Source organism: Molossus molossus, unplaced genomic scaffold (genome assembly GCF_014108415.1).
Source record: "Molossus molossus isolate mMolMol1 unplaced genomic scaffold, mMolMol1.p scaffold_m16_p_13, whole genome shotgun sequence".
In the NCBI taxonomy this organism is placed as follows: domain Eukaryota; kingdom Metazoa; phylum Chordata; class Mammalia; order Chiroptera; family Molossidae; genus Molossus; species Molossus molossus.
The window spans coordinates 92657493-92677028 of record NW_023425348.1 but is presented as its reverse complement, the minus strand read 5'-3'; the positions used below and the strand labels follow the sequence as shown (position 1 = coordinate 92677028).

General features: G+C 38.3%; 1 protein-coding gene across 8 annotated transcripts in view; it reads right to left on the bottom strand.

Moving 5' to 3' along the window:
* Positions 1-19536, bottom strand: part of KDM2A (lysine demethylase 2A) — a 125225-nt gene that overhangs the window by 57078 nt on the left and 48611 nt on the right. For 5 of the 8 annotated variants that reach the window (XM_036258744.1, XM_036258745.1, XM_036258748.1 and 2 more), the window contains 2 exons: positions 1396-1534; positions 352-430 (listed from right to left, as the gene is read on the bottom strand). In XM_036258744.1, coding sequence (XP_036114637.1) covers positions 352-430; positions 1396-1534 — 218 coding nt within the window. Of the gene's footprint in view, positions 1-351; positions 431-1395; positions 1535-1914; positions 1957-8870; positions 8968-16598; positions 16639-19536 lie in introns of those variants that run through there. The other 3 variants (XM_036258749.1, XM_036258751.1, XM_036258750.1) reach the window with 3 other exon arrangements.

Genomic DNA, 19536 nt, shown 5'->3' with positions numbered 1-19536 from the left:
CCTGACTGGGAATTGAACCAGCAACCTTTCTGTGCATGGGACGTCGCCCAACCAACTTAGCCACATCGGCCAGGGCAGTGTGAATTTTTTCTTCAAGTACTAAGAACTCCCCAGTTGATACACATCAATATTCTTATTTGGGCTGAAAATATGTTTTAAATATAAATGACTTTCTTTTTAGTTCACCTATATTTTTTCATTTACCTATAACAATAATGAATTGTTTTTTTGTAACAAAAGAAGAAATACACACCCTTTTAAAACTAATTGGGGAATTACTTTCCATTATCAATACTGCATGTGTAACATGGCTATTTCACAACCATATCCAATCAGGCCAAGAACACTTACTTTATTCCAAGTCCATCGGAATTCTTGAAAATCAGAGGGTCTCTTAAGCCACCCCGCTGAATATACTCTACATTAAAATCTGTCACCAAAGGAAAACAATTGTTAGAATGGCAAGAGATATAGCTGGAAAAACATAACTGAGAAGCAGGGTTCAGGGTTTTGCTAAGTCTATATTTCCACAATAAATTCATAATTTAACCAATAGGTAGTAGTATTATTAATGTGTCATCTCATAAATCCTAGGCAGAAATTATTACCACCTTGTCTCTTAATAGCCAAAACATATAATTCTGTCCACTATAATACATACCATGGCACCCGTCAATTTGCCAAGGAGCAAAGCTGCATGGCATACATGGAATCACACACCTCAGTTTTGGTGGGCAGGTACACGCATAAAAGGTCTTTTATTGTACTATACATAATTAAATTAAACCCAAACCAAGGGAAGGGAGAAAACCAAGGAAGAGACCTTGTTTTTTAGGAAAAAAATTTTTAGGAAATAATTCCAAAAGTATTCCTGCCCTAATAAATGCTTGCTTCTTCTAATATAGCAGAGAATGACTCACAGGGCGGGAGAATTTGGGAAGGTGAGGAAGGGGTGAGTGGCACTGTGTAATAAGAGAAAATAAAGATAAATAGCATCATACCATCAACAGGCAATATTTTTTTAAAACATTTTTTCTTTATTGATAATAGAGAGAGGAAGGGAGAGATAGACATAGAAACATCAATGAGAGAGGACATTGCCCTGGCCGGTTTGGCTCAGTGGTTCGAGCGTAGGCCTGTGGTCCAGAGAGAGGACATCAATTGGCCGCTTCCGGCATCCCCCCCCCCCCCCCCGGGATTGGGTCCACAACCTGGGCATGTGCCTTGACCAGGAATAGAACTGGTGACCTCTTGGTGCATGGGTCAAAGTTCAACCACTGAGCCACACAGGCTGGGCAAAAGGAAATGTTCTGGCTGCACAGATGCTGCACAGTTCCCAGAGTCTAAATCTTCTACATCAAGGGACTGCACGGTCTGAACCAAAATGATACTAACCTTTTCCCTCCATAAAAGTAACAAAATTTGCATTATATTTGTTGGTGTGAAGTTTCTCTTCCAAGTCAAAAGTTCTTTTCCCTTCAATTTCATCATCTGAAATGCCATCATCTTCATAACGTCTTCGCATGGTACCACGCTGGGGAGAGGAGGATATTAAGGATAAAATCATATACTTTTTCATGCTCATCTAAAAGTGGTACTAGTGCCCCGAATAGCCACAGCAATCTTGAAAAAGAAGAACAAAGTTGGAGGGATCACATTACCAGATTTCAGGTTATACTACAAAGTCACTGTAATCAAAACAGCCTAGTACTGGCACAAGAACAGGCAGATAGATCAATGGAACAGAATAGAGAACCCAGAACGGACCCAAGACAATATGCTCAAGTAATATTTGACAGTGGGGGCAAGAGCATACAGTGGAGTAAAGACAGCCTCTTTAATAAATGGTGTTGAGAAAATTGGACAGCTACATGCAAAAAAAAAAAAAAAAATGAAACTAGACCACCAACTTACACCATACACAAGAATAAACTCAAAATGGATAAAAGACTTAAATGTGACTCATGAATCCATACAAATCCTAGAAGAAAATGTAGGCAACAAAATTTCAGACATCATACGCAGCAGAATTTTCACTGATACATCACCTAAGGCAACAGAAACAAAAGAGAAAATGAACACATGGGACTACATCAAACTAAAAAACTGCACAGCAAAAGAAACAACCACCAAAATGGAAAGGCAACCCACTCTATGGGAGAACATCATACAGCTCAACAAAAGGAAGACAAAGAACTCAATTAAAAAATGGGCAGAGGAACTAAATAGACACCTCTCCAAACAGGACATACAAATGGCTAAGAGACATATGAAGAAATGTTCAACATCACTAATCATCAGAGAGATGCAAATTAAAACAACAATGAGGTATCACCTCACACCTGTCAGAATGGCCGCCATCAACAAATCATCAAACAACAAGTGTTGGCGAGGGTGTGGAGAAAAGGGGACTCTAGTACACTACTGGTGGGAATGCAGACTGGTGCAGCCACTATGGAAAACAATATGGTGTTACCTCAAAAAATTAAAAATTGAACTGCCATTTGACCCAGTGATCCCACTTCTAGGAATATAGCCTAAGAAGCCTGGAACACCAATCAGAAAGAATATACGTACCCCCATGTTCATAGCAGCACTATTTACAACAGCTAAGATCTGGAAACAGCCCAAATGCCCATCAGTAGACAAATGGATAAAAAGGCTGTGGTACATATACACAATGGAGTACTATGCAGCCCTGGCCAGTTTGGCTCAGCGGTTAGAGCACCGGCCTGCGGTCCAGAGAGAGTACTATGCAGCTGTAAGAAAGAAAGATCTCTTATCCTTTGAGAGAACATGGAGGGACCTGGAGAGTATTATCCTAAGCGAAACAAGCCAAGCAGAGAAAGACAAATATCACATGATCTCACTTATTTGTGGAATATAATGAACATAACAGTCTGAGGAACAGGGTAGTCCCAGAGACGTGGAGGTGGGGTACAGACTGACAATCCCCAGAAGAGGGGGTGGGTGGGGGAGAGATAAACCACAGAACTTACATGCATGTATGCATGAACAATGGACATGGACAACAAAGCTGGGGACAGGGCGGGGAAGGAGGGGGAGGAAGGTATCAGTGGGGTAAAAAGAAACATCTGTAACAAAAATAAATAAATTAATTAATTAAAATAAATAAATAAATAAAAGTGGTACTAGTTTCCCCTATATGTGTGTGCAAAGTGCTACTTTCAACTTTAGTTGCTATGTCAAGTATCAATATTCCTTGCCTTAAGATCCTTCTCTTAAGTAAATTAAAAGTCAGTGTTTTCAGAAAATGTAAATAAAAGTTTTTTTTAAATAAATCAATGTTTTATTTATTTATTTATTTATTTATTTATTTATTATCCTCACCTGAGGACATTTTTTCCATTTTTTGTTCAGACAGAGTGGGAGGGAGAGAGAGGAAGAGAGAGAGAGAAACATCGACGTGAAAGGGACACATCGAGTGGCTGCCACCCACACGACCAACCAGGGCCGGGGACAAACTGCAACCGAGGTACGCGCCCTTAGCGGGAACCGAACCCAGGTCTCTCTGGACCGCAGGCCGATGCTCTAACCACTGAGCAAAACTGGCCAGGGCCACACAAAAACTTTCACACAGATGTTCATGGCAGCATTCATAATTGCCAAAAGGTAGCAAGCCAATATCAATCGATGATGAATGGGTTAACAAAATGTGGTATGTTTACATAATAGAATATTAATTGGCCATAAAAAGAAATGAAGTACTGATAAGTGCTACAACATAAAAGAATCTTGAAAACACTATACTGCTAAGTGAAAGAAGCCAAACACAAAAGACCATACATTACATATAATTTTATTTATTTAAGAATGTCTAGAATAGGGAAATCCATAGATAGAAAGTAGTTGTTGCCAGGGGCTGGGGAGAGGGAGGGATAAGAAGTGACCAATAAGATCTTCTTCTTGCCCTGGCCGGTTTGGCTCAGCGGTTAGAGCGTTGGCCTGTGGTCCCGAGAGACCCGGGTTCAGTTCCCGCTAAGGGCATGTACCTCGGTTGCAGTTTGTCCCCGGCCCTGGTTGGTCGTGCGGGTGGCAGCCGCTCGATGTGTCCCTTTCACATCGATGTTTCTCTCTCTCTTCCTCTCTCCCCCTCCCACTCTACCTGAACAAAAAATAAAAAAAAAAATGTCCTCAGGTGAGGATAAAAAAAAAAAAAAAAAAAGATCTTCTTCTTGATGATGTATTATAAAAATTGTACACTTGAAACCCATGTAATTTTATTAACTATGGTTACCCCAAAAAATTTAATTAAAAAAAATTTTAATAAAATAAAAGGAAAAAAAAAAGATTTTTTCTTGACAGTTGATTTAAATCAGGGGAAATAATGGTGGGCTCCCTTTCAATGCTCTACAATTTTAGTTTATATTTCTCTGTCATTTTGCCATTGAGAAAGGCATCTTCCTTTGGTATACAGCAGTCTATATAGTTGTTGGTTATGTACCAATACTTAATATTGTATGTGGCTGTCACAGATAAAACTAACCTGTAATTATGTAATTCAGAACTGCTGAATTAGTTTTTCAAGTCAACCATTCTAAGAATTTCCAAAGCCTTTTGTTTAACTTTTACTGTAAAAATACTATCTAATTATTGTATTAAAGGTCAGTTTTATTTTCTTTATAATTACTTAAGTATCATATGTTAATCCATATGGTTTCTATAATGGTCTTTCAGTATTTATTAGAACAATTACATTTCACTTGAAAGTTTTCTAAGGGAAACTTAATTATGTTTTCCCATATTTTCTTTTTCTTTTTACAATTTTAAGTTGTGTTTTTTTAAAATTGATTTTAGAGAGAGAGGAAAGGAGAGGGAGAAAGAGAGAGAAACATCAATCTGTTGCCTCCTGTATGCACCCTGACCTGACCAGGGATCAGGCCACAACCTGGGTATATGCCCTGACCAGGTTACAGGCTGATGCTCTAACCAACTGAGCCATACCAGGGCCAGGGCTTTTACAACTCTTTTAATTGCTTTTCCTTCCCTGAAACTACCTGAAACTTTCGAGGTAAACCACATTTTGGATCAGAATTTGTTAGATGGTTGTCTTATTTATAGAATAACATCAAAATAACATCAATCTATAAAAAAGCGGTTAGAGCATCGGCCTGTGGTCTGGAGAGACCCGGGTTCGGTTCCCGCTAAGGGCATGTACCTTGGTTGCGGTTTGTCCCTGGCCCTGATTGGGTCGTGTGGATGGCGACCACTTGGTGTGTCCCTTTCACGTCGATGTTTCTCTCTCTCTTTCTCCCTCCCACTCTATTTGAACAAAATATCAAAAAATGTCCTCGGATGAGGACTAAAAAAAATGGAAGAAAAAGAAAAAAGAGGAGACCATTAATGGTACGGGTTTCTTTCAAGGGTTATAAAATGTTCTGAAATTAGGTAGTGGTGATATTTACACACCTCTGTGAATATACTAAAAAACCAGTGAATTATACATTTTAAATGGGTGAATTTCATGGTATGTGAGTTAAATCTCATAAGCTGTTTTTTTTTGTTTGTTTGTTTGTTTTTTAAAGATAACACGTTGCTTATGCTGAAAATTTGCCTTCTGGTATATTTTACTTTAGCCAGTGTTGAAATTTGCTGATATCTCCTCTTTAAGAAAAAATGTATTTTTACTGATTTTTCATTTTTATTTATTTTTGAAATCCTCACCCAAGGATATTTTTCCATTTATTTTCAGACAGAATGGGAAGGGGAGAGAAAGAGAAAGAGAGAGACAGAGACAAAGAAAGAGAAACATTGATGGGCTGCCTCCTGAACGGCCCCTATTGGGGATCGAGCCCGCAACCTGGGCATGTGTCCTAACAGGGAATTGAACCAGGACCTCTCAGTCCATGGGACGACGCTCAATCCCCTAATCCACACCAGCAGGGCTGATATTTCTTGAATACATACACATGGAACAATTGGTATGGGAGTTGCAGATGCAAGGGTAAAGTAACCATACTCTATGTTAAAAAAATTGTATTAGCACTGGCCGATTTGGCTCAGCGGTTGGAGCATTGGCCTAAGGACCAGAGAGTCCCGGGTTCAATTCCTGCTAGGCCCTAGCAGCAGCAGTTAGGGGCACGTACCAAAAAAACAAACAAACAAAAAAAACAACAAAAAAAACCCCTGTAATTTAAAGTTAGATATTAATAATCTAAAATTGATTACATATGCCCTGGCCGGTTTGGCTCAGCGGTTGGAGCATCGGCCTGAGGACCAGAGAGTCCTGGGATCGATTCCCGCTAGGGGCACGTACCAAAAAAAGTAAATAAATAAATAAAATTGATTACATAACAACTGAGTTTACATAAATACATAAGAAAATAGACACTGAAGAAAGGTCTCTTAAGGAATGCGCAGAAATGAGTCATAAGAAATAAAAATTAAAGAAAATAAAATTGTTACACACCAAAGAAGAGTAAGATTCAACTTTACCAAAGAAGAGCAAGATTCAACCTTACTTGTTTTAGATAGAAACACTGTGGGATATCTGATATCTTTTCCAAAAGCCACAGCTCAAAAGACAAAAACAGGGACTATTTTTAATAGACCTTTCACTGACTCCAATAATGCCATCACTGCCCAAAATACTTTTAGGTACATTTATTTGGGGTTGGGGTTGTATTTTCACTGACAATTTCTTACATGGGTTTGTTTTTTTAGAAAGACAACACTCAGTTCTCTTCCTCATCTTATTTCATATATGTGTCTTTGCAGAGAACTCCAAAAGACAATTTCCAAGTACATCATACAGCAAAGGCAGTATCATCAGAATAAATGTAGTTTCCCAAAATAATCAATTTTAGAAAGTATTCATTTGCACTATAAGTTTTTGTTTTATTTTTCAATTAGTTTATTTTTCAATATTTTTTTCACTATAAGTTGTGATATGCTTGTCAAAAAAATCCCTGTCATGTTTTTGAACTTCAAACTTTCCTAAGTTTACCATTACTGATTCTTCTTCAATCAGGAGGACATAATCACCCTGATTAACCCAACATTTCTAACATGGTAGTCAGAAGTTCCCCTGTCCTTCCTCCCTTTTTATATTATTTTCTTCATCTGTATCAAGAAGAATCCTTCCTCCATTTGCACTTTCAGTTTGTAAAGTATAACAATTTAAGGAAGGTTCTTTTTGCAGCCAAGCTATGTCCATTTCTTAAAGATGACTGAAAAATTAATTTGAATTCTTGATTTTTTTATTGTTGCAATTGGAAAGTCAGCACTAATGTAAAAATTGTGTTGGCTTTAACCCTGTCAAGGATAAGGGTTCCCTCCACTCCCCCCCTCCCGTAACTTATAAATGTAAACCCTGGTAAAAGTAAGTATATATAGCAAATTTCCAGGTGCTTTAAAAACATACTCAATCCTCACAATAACCTGGAAACCAGTAGGCAATAACACAATCTACTACAGGTGAAACCCGAAAGGCAGAACCACTTTAACAATAAGAAAAACAACCACCAACCTCCTCCAGCCCACCAAATAATTCTAAATGGTTTACTGGCATGCTGTGCTTTCTTGTTCTAGGTGCTTTGCATACAGGTGATTTTAGACAGCCTAAGGGATGTTTTTGGCTTCCTATAGACATGAACGCGCCCTCACTGTACCCAGTGTCAAAGTAAATAGCAGGCACAAACTGAACACTGAACTCTATTCCAACCACATTTTCACTCAAAAGTAATTTGTATTTTCCAGGGTTAATAACTTGTACTCCTGAATAACCAACCAGTTTATTCTATTTAGATAAGCAAACTATATAGCAAGGTCATGTTTTCCAGAATCCAAATAATAAAAAGAATTTTTAAACTGTCTTAAAAAAAATCACCACTCCTGATGGAATGGATAATTAACTTTATTAAATGGTAATAATGGACACATGAATGGAATATTTAACTTAATAAGTACTGGTAGATAAGTCAAGCTGAAGGATATAGGTATTAGTCATACTATTACTCTCCTACATGGTTAGCTGAAGAAAAGACAATAATGCAAGATTAGATACAAAGTTATCAATTATTACATAGAACCTTCTGGCATTCTCTTTTTAAACAATTTTTTTTCTCTATTGATTTGAGAGAGAGAGGAAGGGAGAGAAAGAGATAGAGACATTGATGAGAGAGAATATTAATTGGCCACCTCCTACATGCCCTCCACTGGGGATTTGGCCCAAACTCAGGCATGTGCCCTGACCAGAAATCGAACAGGCAACCTCTTGGTGCATGGGTGGATGCTCAACCACTGGGCCACACCAGTCGGACTCTTCTTGAAACATGTGGTAAGCCCTGGCCGGTTTGGCTTAACGGTAGAGCATCGGCCTACAGACCAATGAAATCATGGGTTCAATTCTAGCCAAGGGCATGTATCTCAGTTGCAGTTCATCCTCAGCCCTGGTTGGGGTCATGTGGGAGGTAACCAGTCAATGTGTCCCTCTCACATCAATGTTTCTCTCTCTCTCCTTCCTAGTCTATCTGAAGATGAATAAAAAAATATCCTCAGGTGAGGATTTAAAAAAAAAAATGGTAAAAAAGAATGCTGGGGCTCTGACCAGTGTGGATCAGTTGGTTGAGCGATGTCCTGTGCACCAAAAGGTTGCCAGTTCGATTTCCAGTCAGGGCACATATCCAGGTTGCAGGTTTAATCCCCAATAGGAATGTATATGGGAAGCAACTGATTGATGTTTCTCTCTCTCTCTCTCTCTTCCTCTCACCCCTCTCCTTTGCTCTCTAAATTAAATAAAAACATATTTAAAAAAAAGAAAAGAATGATGGGAAGGGTATTTTCTCAAAATGTTTTTATGTAATGCACCTAAAAAGTGAAAGAGCAGAGCCCTGGCCAGTGTGGCTTACCGGTTAGTGTCGGCCCTCACACCAAAGGGTCTCGAGCTCAATTCCCAGGTAAGGCGTGTGGGGGAGGCAGCCAATTGATGCGTCTTCTCTCACATTGATGTCTCTTTCCCTGCCCCCCTTCCTCCCTTCCACTCGCTCTAAAAAATGTAATGGAAAAAATATCCTTGGGTGAGGACTAACAACAACAAAAAAAGTAAAAGATCAGATAAAAAGTCAGGAAATCAGGAATTTTGAGCAGGGAATATTCACTGATGCCAGCAACCATCTGCCTCTCTCAAGATATTTGGGAAGTTGCCCTGGTCAGTTTTGCTCGTGGTTAGAGCGTCAGCCCGCAGACCAAAGAGTTGCGGGTTTGATTCCAGTCAAGGGCACGTACATCGGTTGCGGTTCGCCCACCACCCTGGTTGGGGTTGTGCAGGAGGCAACCAGTCAATATATGTCCCTTTCACATTGATGTTTCCCTCTCTCTCCCTTCCTCCTACTCTGTCTGAAGATAAACAGAAAAATATCCTTGGGTGAGGATTAAAAAAAAAAGATATTTGGGAAGTGAAACGGGGTGAGAAAAAGAGAAATCATCTTTTTTAAAAAAAAAAAAAAAAAATGTTTTTATTGATTTTTTGAGAGAGAGAGAGAGAGAGAGAGAGAGAGAGAGACATCGATGGGCTGCCTCCTGCATGCCCCCTACTGGGGATCAAGCCCAAAACCCAGGCATGTGCCCTGGCCAGGAATCAAACTGGGATCTCTCAGTCCGTGGGGCAACACTCAATCCACTGAGTGACACCAGCTAGGCAGAAATCATCTTTTCAAGGTCAGATAAAACCAGACCTATCTTATAGAAAAATGGCTAAGCTATCCAAGGCTAATATATACTCTGGTAGATATAATGTGATCATTAACATCTTATTACAACAAATAACACTGAAAAACATTTATGAAATACTAAGTTTAAAATCAGCACATGCACCCTGGCCAATTTGCCTCAGCGGTTAGAGCATCACTTGGGGATGAAAGAATTGCAGGTTCGATTCTATTCAAGGGCATGTACCTGGGTTGTGGTTCGACCCTGGCCCTGGTTGGGGCCCTGCAGGTGGCAACCAATCAAGGTTTCTCTCTCATGTCAATGTTTTTCTCTCTCTCTCTCTCTCTCTCTCTCTCTCTCTCTCTTCCACTTTGTCTGAAAATAAATGGAAAAAAAAAATCCTCGGGTGAGGACTTAAAAAAAAGGATGGGAGCAGGAAGGAGGGGGTCAATGGGGGAAAAAAGAGGGACATCTGTAATACTTTCAACAATTAAATAAAACCAGCACATGCAATTATGCCTATAATATTGCAACATTGTTTATTTAATTAAATTAATTAATTAATTTATGTTAGGAAAAGAGAGAGAAAGACATCAATTTGTCGTTCCACTTATTTATTCATTCATTGGTTGATTCTTGCATGTGTATATCGAACCCAAAACCTAGGCATATCAGGACAAAGCTCTAACCAAGTGAGCTACCCAGCCAGAAAAACAAGAGAGCAACATTAAAGGAAAAAAGTTACATGATCATCTAGATCTGTGCTCTCTTACACAGTAGCTACTAGCCACATGAAGCTATAAAAATTAATGAAAATTAAATACATTTTCAATAAATGATGCAAGGAAAACTAGATGGCTACATGCAAAAGAATGAAGCCGGACCCTTACCTTACCCACATACAAAAATTAATTCAGGACCTAAACGTAAGAACTAAAACTATAGAATTATTAGAAGAAAACAAGGGGAAAATCTTCACAGCCCTAGATTTGGCAAAGATTTCTTTCTTTTTTCTTCTGACAGTATTTATGTTTTTTTGTTTTTGTTTTTCTTCAATTTTTTTTCTTTTTTTATCCTCACCCGAGGATATTTTTCCATTTTTTGTACAGATAGAGTGGGAGGGAGAGAGAGGAAGGGAGAGAGAGTGAGAAACATTGACGTGAAGGGACACATCGAGTGACCGCCACCCGCACGACCAACCAGGGCCGGGGACAAACTGCAACCGAAGTACGTGCCCTTAGCGGGAACCAAACCCAGGTCTCTCCGGACCTCAGGCCAACGCTCTAACCGCTGAGCCAAACTGGCCAGGGCTTCAAATTTTTTTTTTTTTTGCAAAGATTTCTTGAACATGACATCAAAAGCAAAAGAAAAGAACCATTTTGGACTTCAAAATCCAATTTTAAACTTCATCAAAATTTAAAAATTTGTGCAAAGGACATTATTCGAGAGAGTGAAAAGATGAACCAGAGAGAGGTAGAAAATATCTGCAAATCATATGTCTGATAAGAGATTAATATCTAGAATACAAAGGGTGGGGCAAAAGTAGGTTCACAGCTGTGAGTACACAAAACAGTTTATTTTCATATTATTTATTAATTACTGTATTATTTTCCATGTGAACTGTAAACCTACTTTTGCCCCACCCTGTATAAAGAACTCTTACAATTCAACAACAACAAAATTAACAACCCAATTAAAAAATGGGCAAAGAACCTGAAGTGGAAAAACTGGAACCCTGTTATGCATTGCTAGTGGGAATGTAATATAGTGTAGCCTGTGTGGAAAACAGTATAGCAATTCCTCAAAAAATTAAAAATAGAATTGCCATCTATCCAGTAATTCCACCTCTAGATATATACCCAAAGAAACTGAAAGGAGAAACTCAAACTGAAACTTTTATAAGAGTATTGCTCAAAATAGTCAAAAGGTAGAAACAATCCCAAATGTCTACTGACTGATAAATGGATAAACAAAATGTGGTGTATATATATGCACCTATAAAAAGGAATGGAGTCCAATACATATTGCATCACGGATAACCTTGAAGACATTATGCTAAGTGAAACAGACCAGAAACAAAAGGATAACTACTGTATGATTCCATTTACATGAGAATAGGTAAATTCAAAGAGACAGTAAGTAGATTAGAGGTTATCAGGGGTTGGGGTTAGTAGGAAAAATAGGCAGTCACTACTTTATGGTTACAGAATTTCAACTTGGGGTGATGAAAAAGGTTTTGAAATAGTGGTAATGGATGTATAACATTATACATATAATTAATGCCACTGAACCATGCACTTAAAAATGGTGAAAATGGCTAATTTTATGTGATATATATTTTACCACAATCAAAAAAGTAATAATGTACCCAACTGGTGTGACTCAGTGGTCGACCCATGCACCAAGAGGTCGCTGGTTTCAATTCCCGGTCAGGGGACAAGCCCCAGTTGTGGGCCTGATCCCCAGTGGGGGGCATGCAGGAGGTGGCCAATCAATGTTCTCTTTAATCAATGGTTCTATCTCTCTCTCCCTTCCTCTCTCTCTAGAATCATTAAATAAAAACTATTTAAAAATAATAATAATAATGCAATATACCAAAAATCACCCTTTGAGAACTACTGTACATTTCTATCACTTTATATTTTTCACCAAATAGTTGGTGTTTTTTTTGCCTAGGATAACCACCCTATGAGAATCAGGAAATATGATATTATTTTACAAATGAAGAAAAATTAACCCTTTTAGATAACAGCAAAAAAAGAAAAAGTGTCCACAGGGACAACTTATCTAGTGTCAATTCTACTATTGCTATTTTGCTGTGTGATCTTAGGCAGTTAAGGATTAACCTAACCTCTTTAGACCCTAATTTCCCCTTGGAGGTAAATAATTTAAGATCCATTTGTGTTCTAAAATAAGTCCTCTATAATCCGATTCCAAGTAAGATCTAAGTCTTGCTCCCATTTGCATTATACCATGTTGAAATTCTGCTATATACCAGTCCCCTACTCTATTCTTACTCAAAGAATATCTAAGTTCAGACCCAGTACTCTGCATCCTGATCAAGGGGATTTGGTGGTAGGTTGGCAGTGTAGTCCATAAAAGACTTCCACATCTTCCTCTTGTACTCCCACACCCCATATTAAACAAACCTCCATGTATCTGGATCAACCAGATGTAAGCAGCAGTTCTTTCTGGAGAGTTTAGACAATTCCTGTTCTCCAAGTGACACAAAGGAGTCAGAGAATGAAGTTGTATAAAATATAAAAAGACTGTTACTATTTTTATTAATGATACCCAGAAAAGCTACTCCTCTGAAGATGAACTGTGTATGATGCCAGAGCAAAATAACAGTATTATTAGCAGCTAATGTTTGAGTGCTTACCATGTGCCAGGTACTGTAATAACCACTCTGAATGTATTAAATCCAACATCCCTAGAAGATTATGATTCTCTCTACTTTATAAACAAGGAAAATGAAGGACGCAAGAAACTTGCCCAATGAGAAATCTAGTAATTGATACAGTAGGGACTTGAACCTAGGCACTATAGTTCTACAGCTGAGGGTCTTAACCACTGCTCTACTCTACTGAAATCCTTTTAGGATGAAACCTCAGCCGCTCAGTAGTTTCAGACAGATGGAAGTAATTACCAAGGGAAGGAGACCCCAGACAGCTGAAATGACTCTGGCAGAGGGGCGGTGAAGTGGAGGGACCTGCTAGCAACAAAGGAGACTATCTATAAATCAGAAAACCGTGCTTGGTAGACAGATGGTTAGCAAAAGCTCTTCAGGGCAGGAAGTTTCTGATGTTTGCTAAGGGACACTAATTTCTAGCTATGTCACTGTTTATTCCACCATTCCGGACTTCTAACTGTTATGTGAAAAATTATTTTATTGGTCATCCAGCTTTTCTGGCTGAACTAAAAATAATTGCTATTTCTAACCAGACTCTTACATCACAGAGTGTTTTGAACTTAATACATTTATTGTGCATGCTGTTAAAATTTGTTCTCATTCTCTATATTTGTTATCAAACTGACATTACAAACCTTCTATAATGATGAAGTTGCCAATTTTTTTTTACCAAGATTAATTTCTTCATCTCTGATATTCTCTAAGATTCTGATCTATCTTATTCTACTACCAGAGAGAAAAGTTTTTGCTGATAATGGTATAAGAAGCCAAATAACTAAATTTTCATGTCCCACATTATGGGAAAAAAAGTTGGGGGGCATCTTTTTTTATACATGTATAAAGGTATATGGATTAAATCTGAATCTTTGCAACATATACCAAACCCCCACTTTATAGTCCTAATATGCATTTATATACTCTTTTTTTTTTTTTAATCCTCACCCAAGGACATTTTGCCATTTTTTGTACAGATAGAGTGGAAGGGAGAGAGAGAGAGAGAAACATCAATGTGAAGGGGACACATCGAGTGGCTGCCACCCGCACGACCAACCAGGGCCGGGGACAAACTGCAACCGAAGTACGCGCCCTTAGTGGGAACCGAACCCGGGTCTCTCCAGACCGCAGGCCGACACTCTAACCGCTGAGCCAAACTGGCCCGGGCTGCATTTATATACTCTTAAAAAAAAAGCTCAGGCTCTCATCCTGCCCCATATAAACACATACATATCCCCGAAATCAATTGAACTTTAAGATGTTGTTCTCATTTTCTTTCTTTCCATGTTTTTGAAAACCCAACATTACGACAAGGTCACACAATTAGGGGATGTGTATGTGTACACACACACACACCTTGCCCCTCCCACCCCAGTGTGTGTACTATAAAAATTATTCTTTGAACACTTATTTATAAAACAGAGACACGCTGAATATGGAATAATGGCCAGATGCTCTGCACACAAAGATAAAAGGACAGCCCAGCTGGTGTGGCTCAGTGGACTGAACGCCATATCATGGACTGAGAGCTGCCATCCCAGTTCCATTCCCGGTCAGGGTACATGCCTGAGTTTCAGGCTCAATCCCCAGTGGGGGCGTGCAGGATCGATGTTTCTCTCTCACAACAATGTTTCTATCTCTCTCTCCCTTCCTCTCTTTCTAAAAAAATAATTAATAAATAAAAAAGATGAAAAGGCACAGTTCTAGCTCTCCAGGAAATCTCTGGCCAGTAGGGGGAGACAGACATGTAAATAAATTATAGTATTGTAATTCAATGTGACATGTATTAAGACAGGTACATACAAATATCACGGCAGTCCAGGAGGAAGAGCTATCACAGAGGAGTTGGCAAAGACTCCACAGAAGAAGTGACTTAAGAGGAAATGTTTATTCATTCAGTATAACTTGACTGAACACCTAAGTTCTAAGGACTATGGATAAAGACTATTTTGTTGTTCCTCCATAGCAGTAACCTCTTCAAACATTTTTGGGCACCCCCCTTCACCTTACTGGATTTCTCAGTATCTCCTTATAAATGAGCGCGCGCGCGCGAGAGAGAGACAAGAGATACAAAATTTTTCAAAAATAAAGGTTATAATCTTGGTTTAGAAAATTTTATAATTTTCTTACACCTCATGAGGAATTTTAATGGGAACACCCTAATGTAGTATAAAAACAGTGGGAATCACTGCCTTACAGGGATTGAACCTTGGGCCTAAGTTTTTATCTTTTGATCTATGTAACACTTATTGCCCCTAAAATTATAAAAGATCTGAGCACAAAGATAAAGGAAGAACACATGCTTAATTTTAACATAACTGCTTTAATACATTACAAAGAATGTGTACTGATCAAATGACATGACTGAAAAAGCTTGCATTTCTTCAGCAGATCACAGTAATTTCAACAAGACAGAGCAATACATAAAAGAAAGGGCATCATCTACAGAATTTGGCAATGTTATTCACACCGAAGTCTGCTTTGATTTAAAAAAAAAAAAAAAAAAAAGACATCTGAGAAGGCAGAAAGCTCAAAAGAGGGAAATACAAGACAAAGTAAACTTTCCCCTAAAAGTTCCCTCAAAACTAGCATAAAATACTTACTATATACATAATGATCCTAAAATTTCTGAGTCAGGATACACACACCCCGACCTTAAATATGCCCCTCACAAAACCAATCAACTGAGAAATGAGTTCAAACGTAGGATCTTTTCCCTAACGTTGTCTGCTTTTCTACATATCATTTGGTATAGTCAACTATTCAGTGTGCTTGCTGTACATTTAACCATGATATCACCACAATTCTGCAAAGGAAAAAAAATGTGGCTGCAAGTAGCAAACTACTCTCTGAAATTCAGGAAGAAGATAAGCATCTCAATACCATCTTGAAGAGAAAAAATCTGAGTTCAGATATACCAATAGCACATTTTTGTTACCAACAGGTTATTACTAGAAACATACAAACACTCTTCTACTTGGATACTGGTAAAAGCAGTACTCAGCAATATTACAACTTCTATCAACATGCAAATGTTCAATCAGTTGATCCTCCAAAAGTAGCTTGGTTGAGCCATCAGAGAAACTGGAAATAAGTAACAACATTTGTCAATGTCCAAATAACCTTGGGGTTGTATTTCTCGAGTAGCTATGAAATAAAGATGTGTAATTCCTCACGCTACTTCTACCTCTGTCCCACTCTTTCAAATCTTCACCACCTTTTTGTAGCTCCAGAATGATTTTTTAAACCTAGCATTCCTACTACCTGACTTTTTTTTGAAGCAGTGAAATCACAACCCAAAAGGAATATAAAATGCTTGCTTTATCTAATTACCTCCTACAACAGAAAGTAAGGGAATTTTAGAAGACCTAATCACTAGAAAATGATATTTTAATTACCCACATACAACAAAAAATATCACCCACCAAAAATGAAAATAGCTCTGGTTGGTTTGGCTCGGAGATAAGAGTGTTGGCCCAAGGACCAAAGGGTTACAAGTTGATTCCCGGTCAAGGGCACGTACCTGGGTTGCAGGTTCAATCTCCAGCCCCAGTCAGGGTCCTGTGAGGCAACTAATCCATGTGTCTCTCTCACATCAATGTCTCTCTCTCTCTCCCTCCCTTCCACTCTAAAAAAAAAAAAAAAAAAAAAAATCAATGGAAAAATATCCTCGAATGAGGAGAAAGAAAAGAAAAGAAAGAAAAGAAAGAAAAGAAAGAAAAGAAAGAAAAGAAAGAAGAAAGAAAGAAAGAAAGAAAGAAAGAAAGAAAGAAAGAAAGAAAGAAAGAAAGAAAGAAAGAAAGAAAGACCCAGTGGGTATGGCTCAGTGTTTGAGTGTTTACCCATGCACCAAGTGGTCATAGGTTTGATTCCAGTCAGGGCACATGCCTGGATCACAGGCTCAATCCCCAGTAGGTAGCAAGCAGAAGACAGCCAATTAATGTTGATGTTTCTGTCTCTCTCTCCCTCTTCCTTCCTCTCTCTCTAAAATCAATAAAACATAATTTTTTTTAATAATCCTTACCCAAAGATATCTTTCCATTTATCTTCAGATAGACTGGGGGGCGGGGGGTGAAACATCGATGTGAGAGAGACACATCGACTGGTTGCCTCCCACATGACCCCGACCCAAGGCCAGGACTGAACTGCAACCGAGGGATGTGCCCTTGACTGGAATTCAAACCCTCGACTCTTTGGTCCAAGGGCTGATGCTCTAACTGCTAAGCCAAACTGGCCAAGGCAAAGCATACTTTTTAAAAAAATGAAAATAATAAACTCAGAAATACTCAGTTTCTCCCTCAACTCAACCAACTTCTTAACTTAATTTTCATTAGCCAGTGAATATCCACTGAGACTCAAATTCTCCCTGAACACTTCTGTTTATTGCCTGATTTGTCTCTATAGCAACACAGTACACAGAAGCAAAGATAATGCCTAGTTTTTTCACCATCTTCTGTAACTGATGCAACAATGCAGGCCATGTTATTTCAGTTCCTAGAAGGTTAAGATTAGTATATTTGTTAAGCAAGAACAAGTTATAGAAAAAGAAAGAACCCTAGAAGTTTATCTTAAATCTAAAGGGGAAGAGTGACCTTTCTTGTCAGTCACTGAGAAAGGTACCGTGAACCATAAAAGATAGCTTGTTCTAAAAACACTAACTAAACATTTGCTCAGTAAATGATAGAAACCATGAAATGTGTTCTACATGCTGCTTCACCTAAGTCTTAGGTGAGTTTAAGAGAGATAACAAGTAGTCACTCCAAGCTAGAAGATACATAAATGCACCTATTTCCAGCTTTGCTACACTCTTTCCTCCATGACATCTGTGATTAATGTACTGCTCATAGACAAAGGTCAATCTTTTAACCAAATCTGACCTCTTTTCCAAACTTGAGGTAGAGAGGAGTAATAAAATTTCTTATCTAGGAAAAAAAGTTCTAAAAGGAATTGGCAAAAGATCAAGAACTGGTAATTTAAATTGTCCCCCACAAACACATATACTCCTCTCATCTCCACTACCATGACTATATTATAATTCTAGTAAGACCTCTTATTCTAAGCTTTCGATCACTTATCTATGCCAAGTTAAAGCAGCCAAAACTATGTCTTCACTTCTGAATTTATTAGGAACGTTAGTGTAAGAATGGTAAACCCACCTACAGCATTTAAAAAAAAATCCAATAGCAAAAGGAATATACTTAATAAAGCAGTTATAGTCAAGTTACCAGAGAAACCAATAATACAAATTAATGATCACATCTTTGCTAAATTTCTCGACCTAATTATCACATCTAAACCATTACCAATCACCTTCAACCAAGTTAAAACTCTTAGAAGATTCACCTTCAGGTATGACCCTCAGTATTTAATATCTGTTATCTTTAGCAAAACTATATAATGAGAACAGAGGAGTGGAGTCAGAAGTAGATGTGGGCCTGGTCTAGGTACTGCCACTTTGAGCTTCACATTCCTTAAGCTTTCATTTCCACGTGTGAAAATGACAAGAATTTCACCTAATGCAAACGATTGTTGTGAGGTTTAAATAAGAACATATGTACAAGTACTCTGCAAACTGTGAAATGCTCTATACATAAAAAGGGAGGCTGTATAGACTAATGGCACAGTCTGGACTAGGTTTCCAGGGTTCAAATTCTGGTTCATCCTTTCACTATATGTGAGTTACTTAACCACTGATTATAATAGAAGTCCTTGCAAAAGATTATATGAGGATTAAATAAGATAAAAGATGTAATATAGCCAGCACATGCTCCAAACTATTAGCAATTATGGTTTTGAACATCAACATCAAACTGGGAAACCAACTATCTTTTCCAAAAAGAATGGTCTATGTGGCCAGAGAGACAAGTCACATATCACATGCCTCATCTCAAATAGCATTAACTATCAGATAAGCTCTTCTCCTTCTTTATCATCCCAAGTGGTAGACTTCTAGCAAGTTTTCCAAGTCTACCCCTTGCAGGATCTGTCTTATGAACCCACCCTCTCTAAATCTCCTTACACCAAATGTCTAATTCTAGGGTTAAAATCCTATGAAATCTAATAACTGTACCTTCTCCACCGTCACAGTGCCAGGAATTTAATATGAAGGGGTCAATTCTAGAAGGCATTACTTGGGAGAAGACACTGCTCTAAGTGGTAGACTCAGTTCTATCATTGTTCATTTCTGGGTAGAGGGAGCTTAAAGGAACAGTTACATATGAACACAGGAAGTGTAGGGTCCAGAAGAGTAGCAATGTGCTTATACAAAGACATGTTTCTGGACATCAAGATAGTCAGATTAGAGTAGAAGGCTGAAGACAGACTCAGAGAGAGAAAAATGACCAACAAAAGTAGGTTTAAACACAGTTCAATTCCTGACTTAAAAAAAATATTCACAATGCCCTGGCTGGTTTGGCTCAGCAGTTGGAGCATTGTCCCGTGGACCAAAGAGTTGCGGGTTT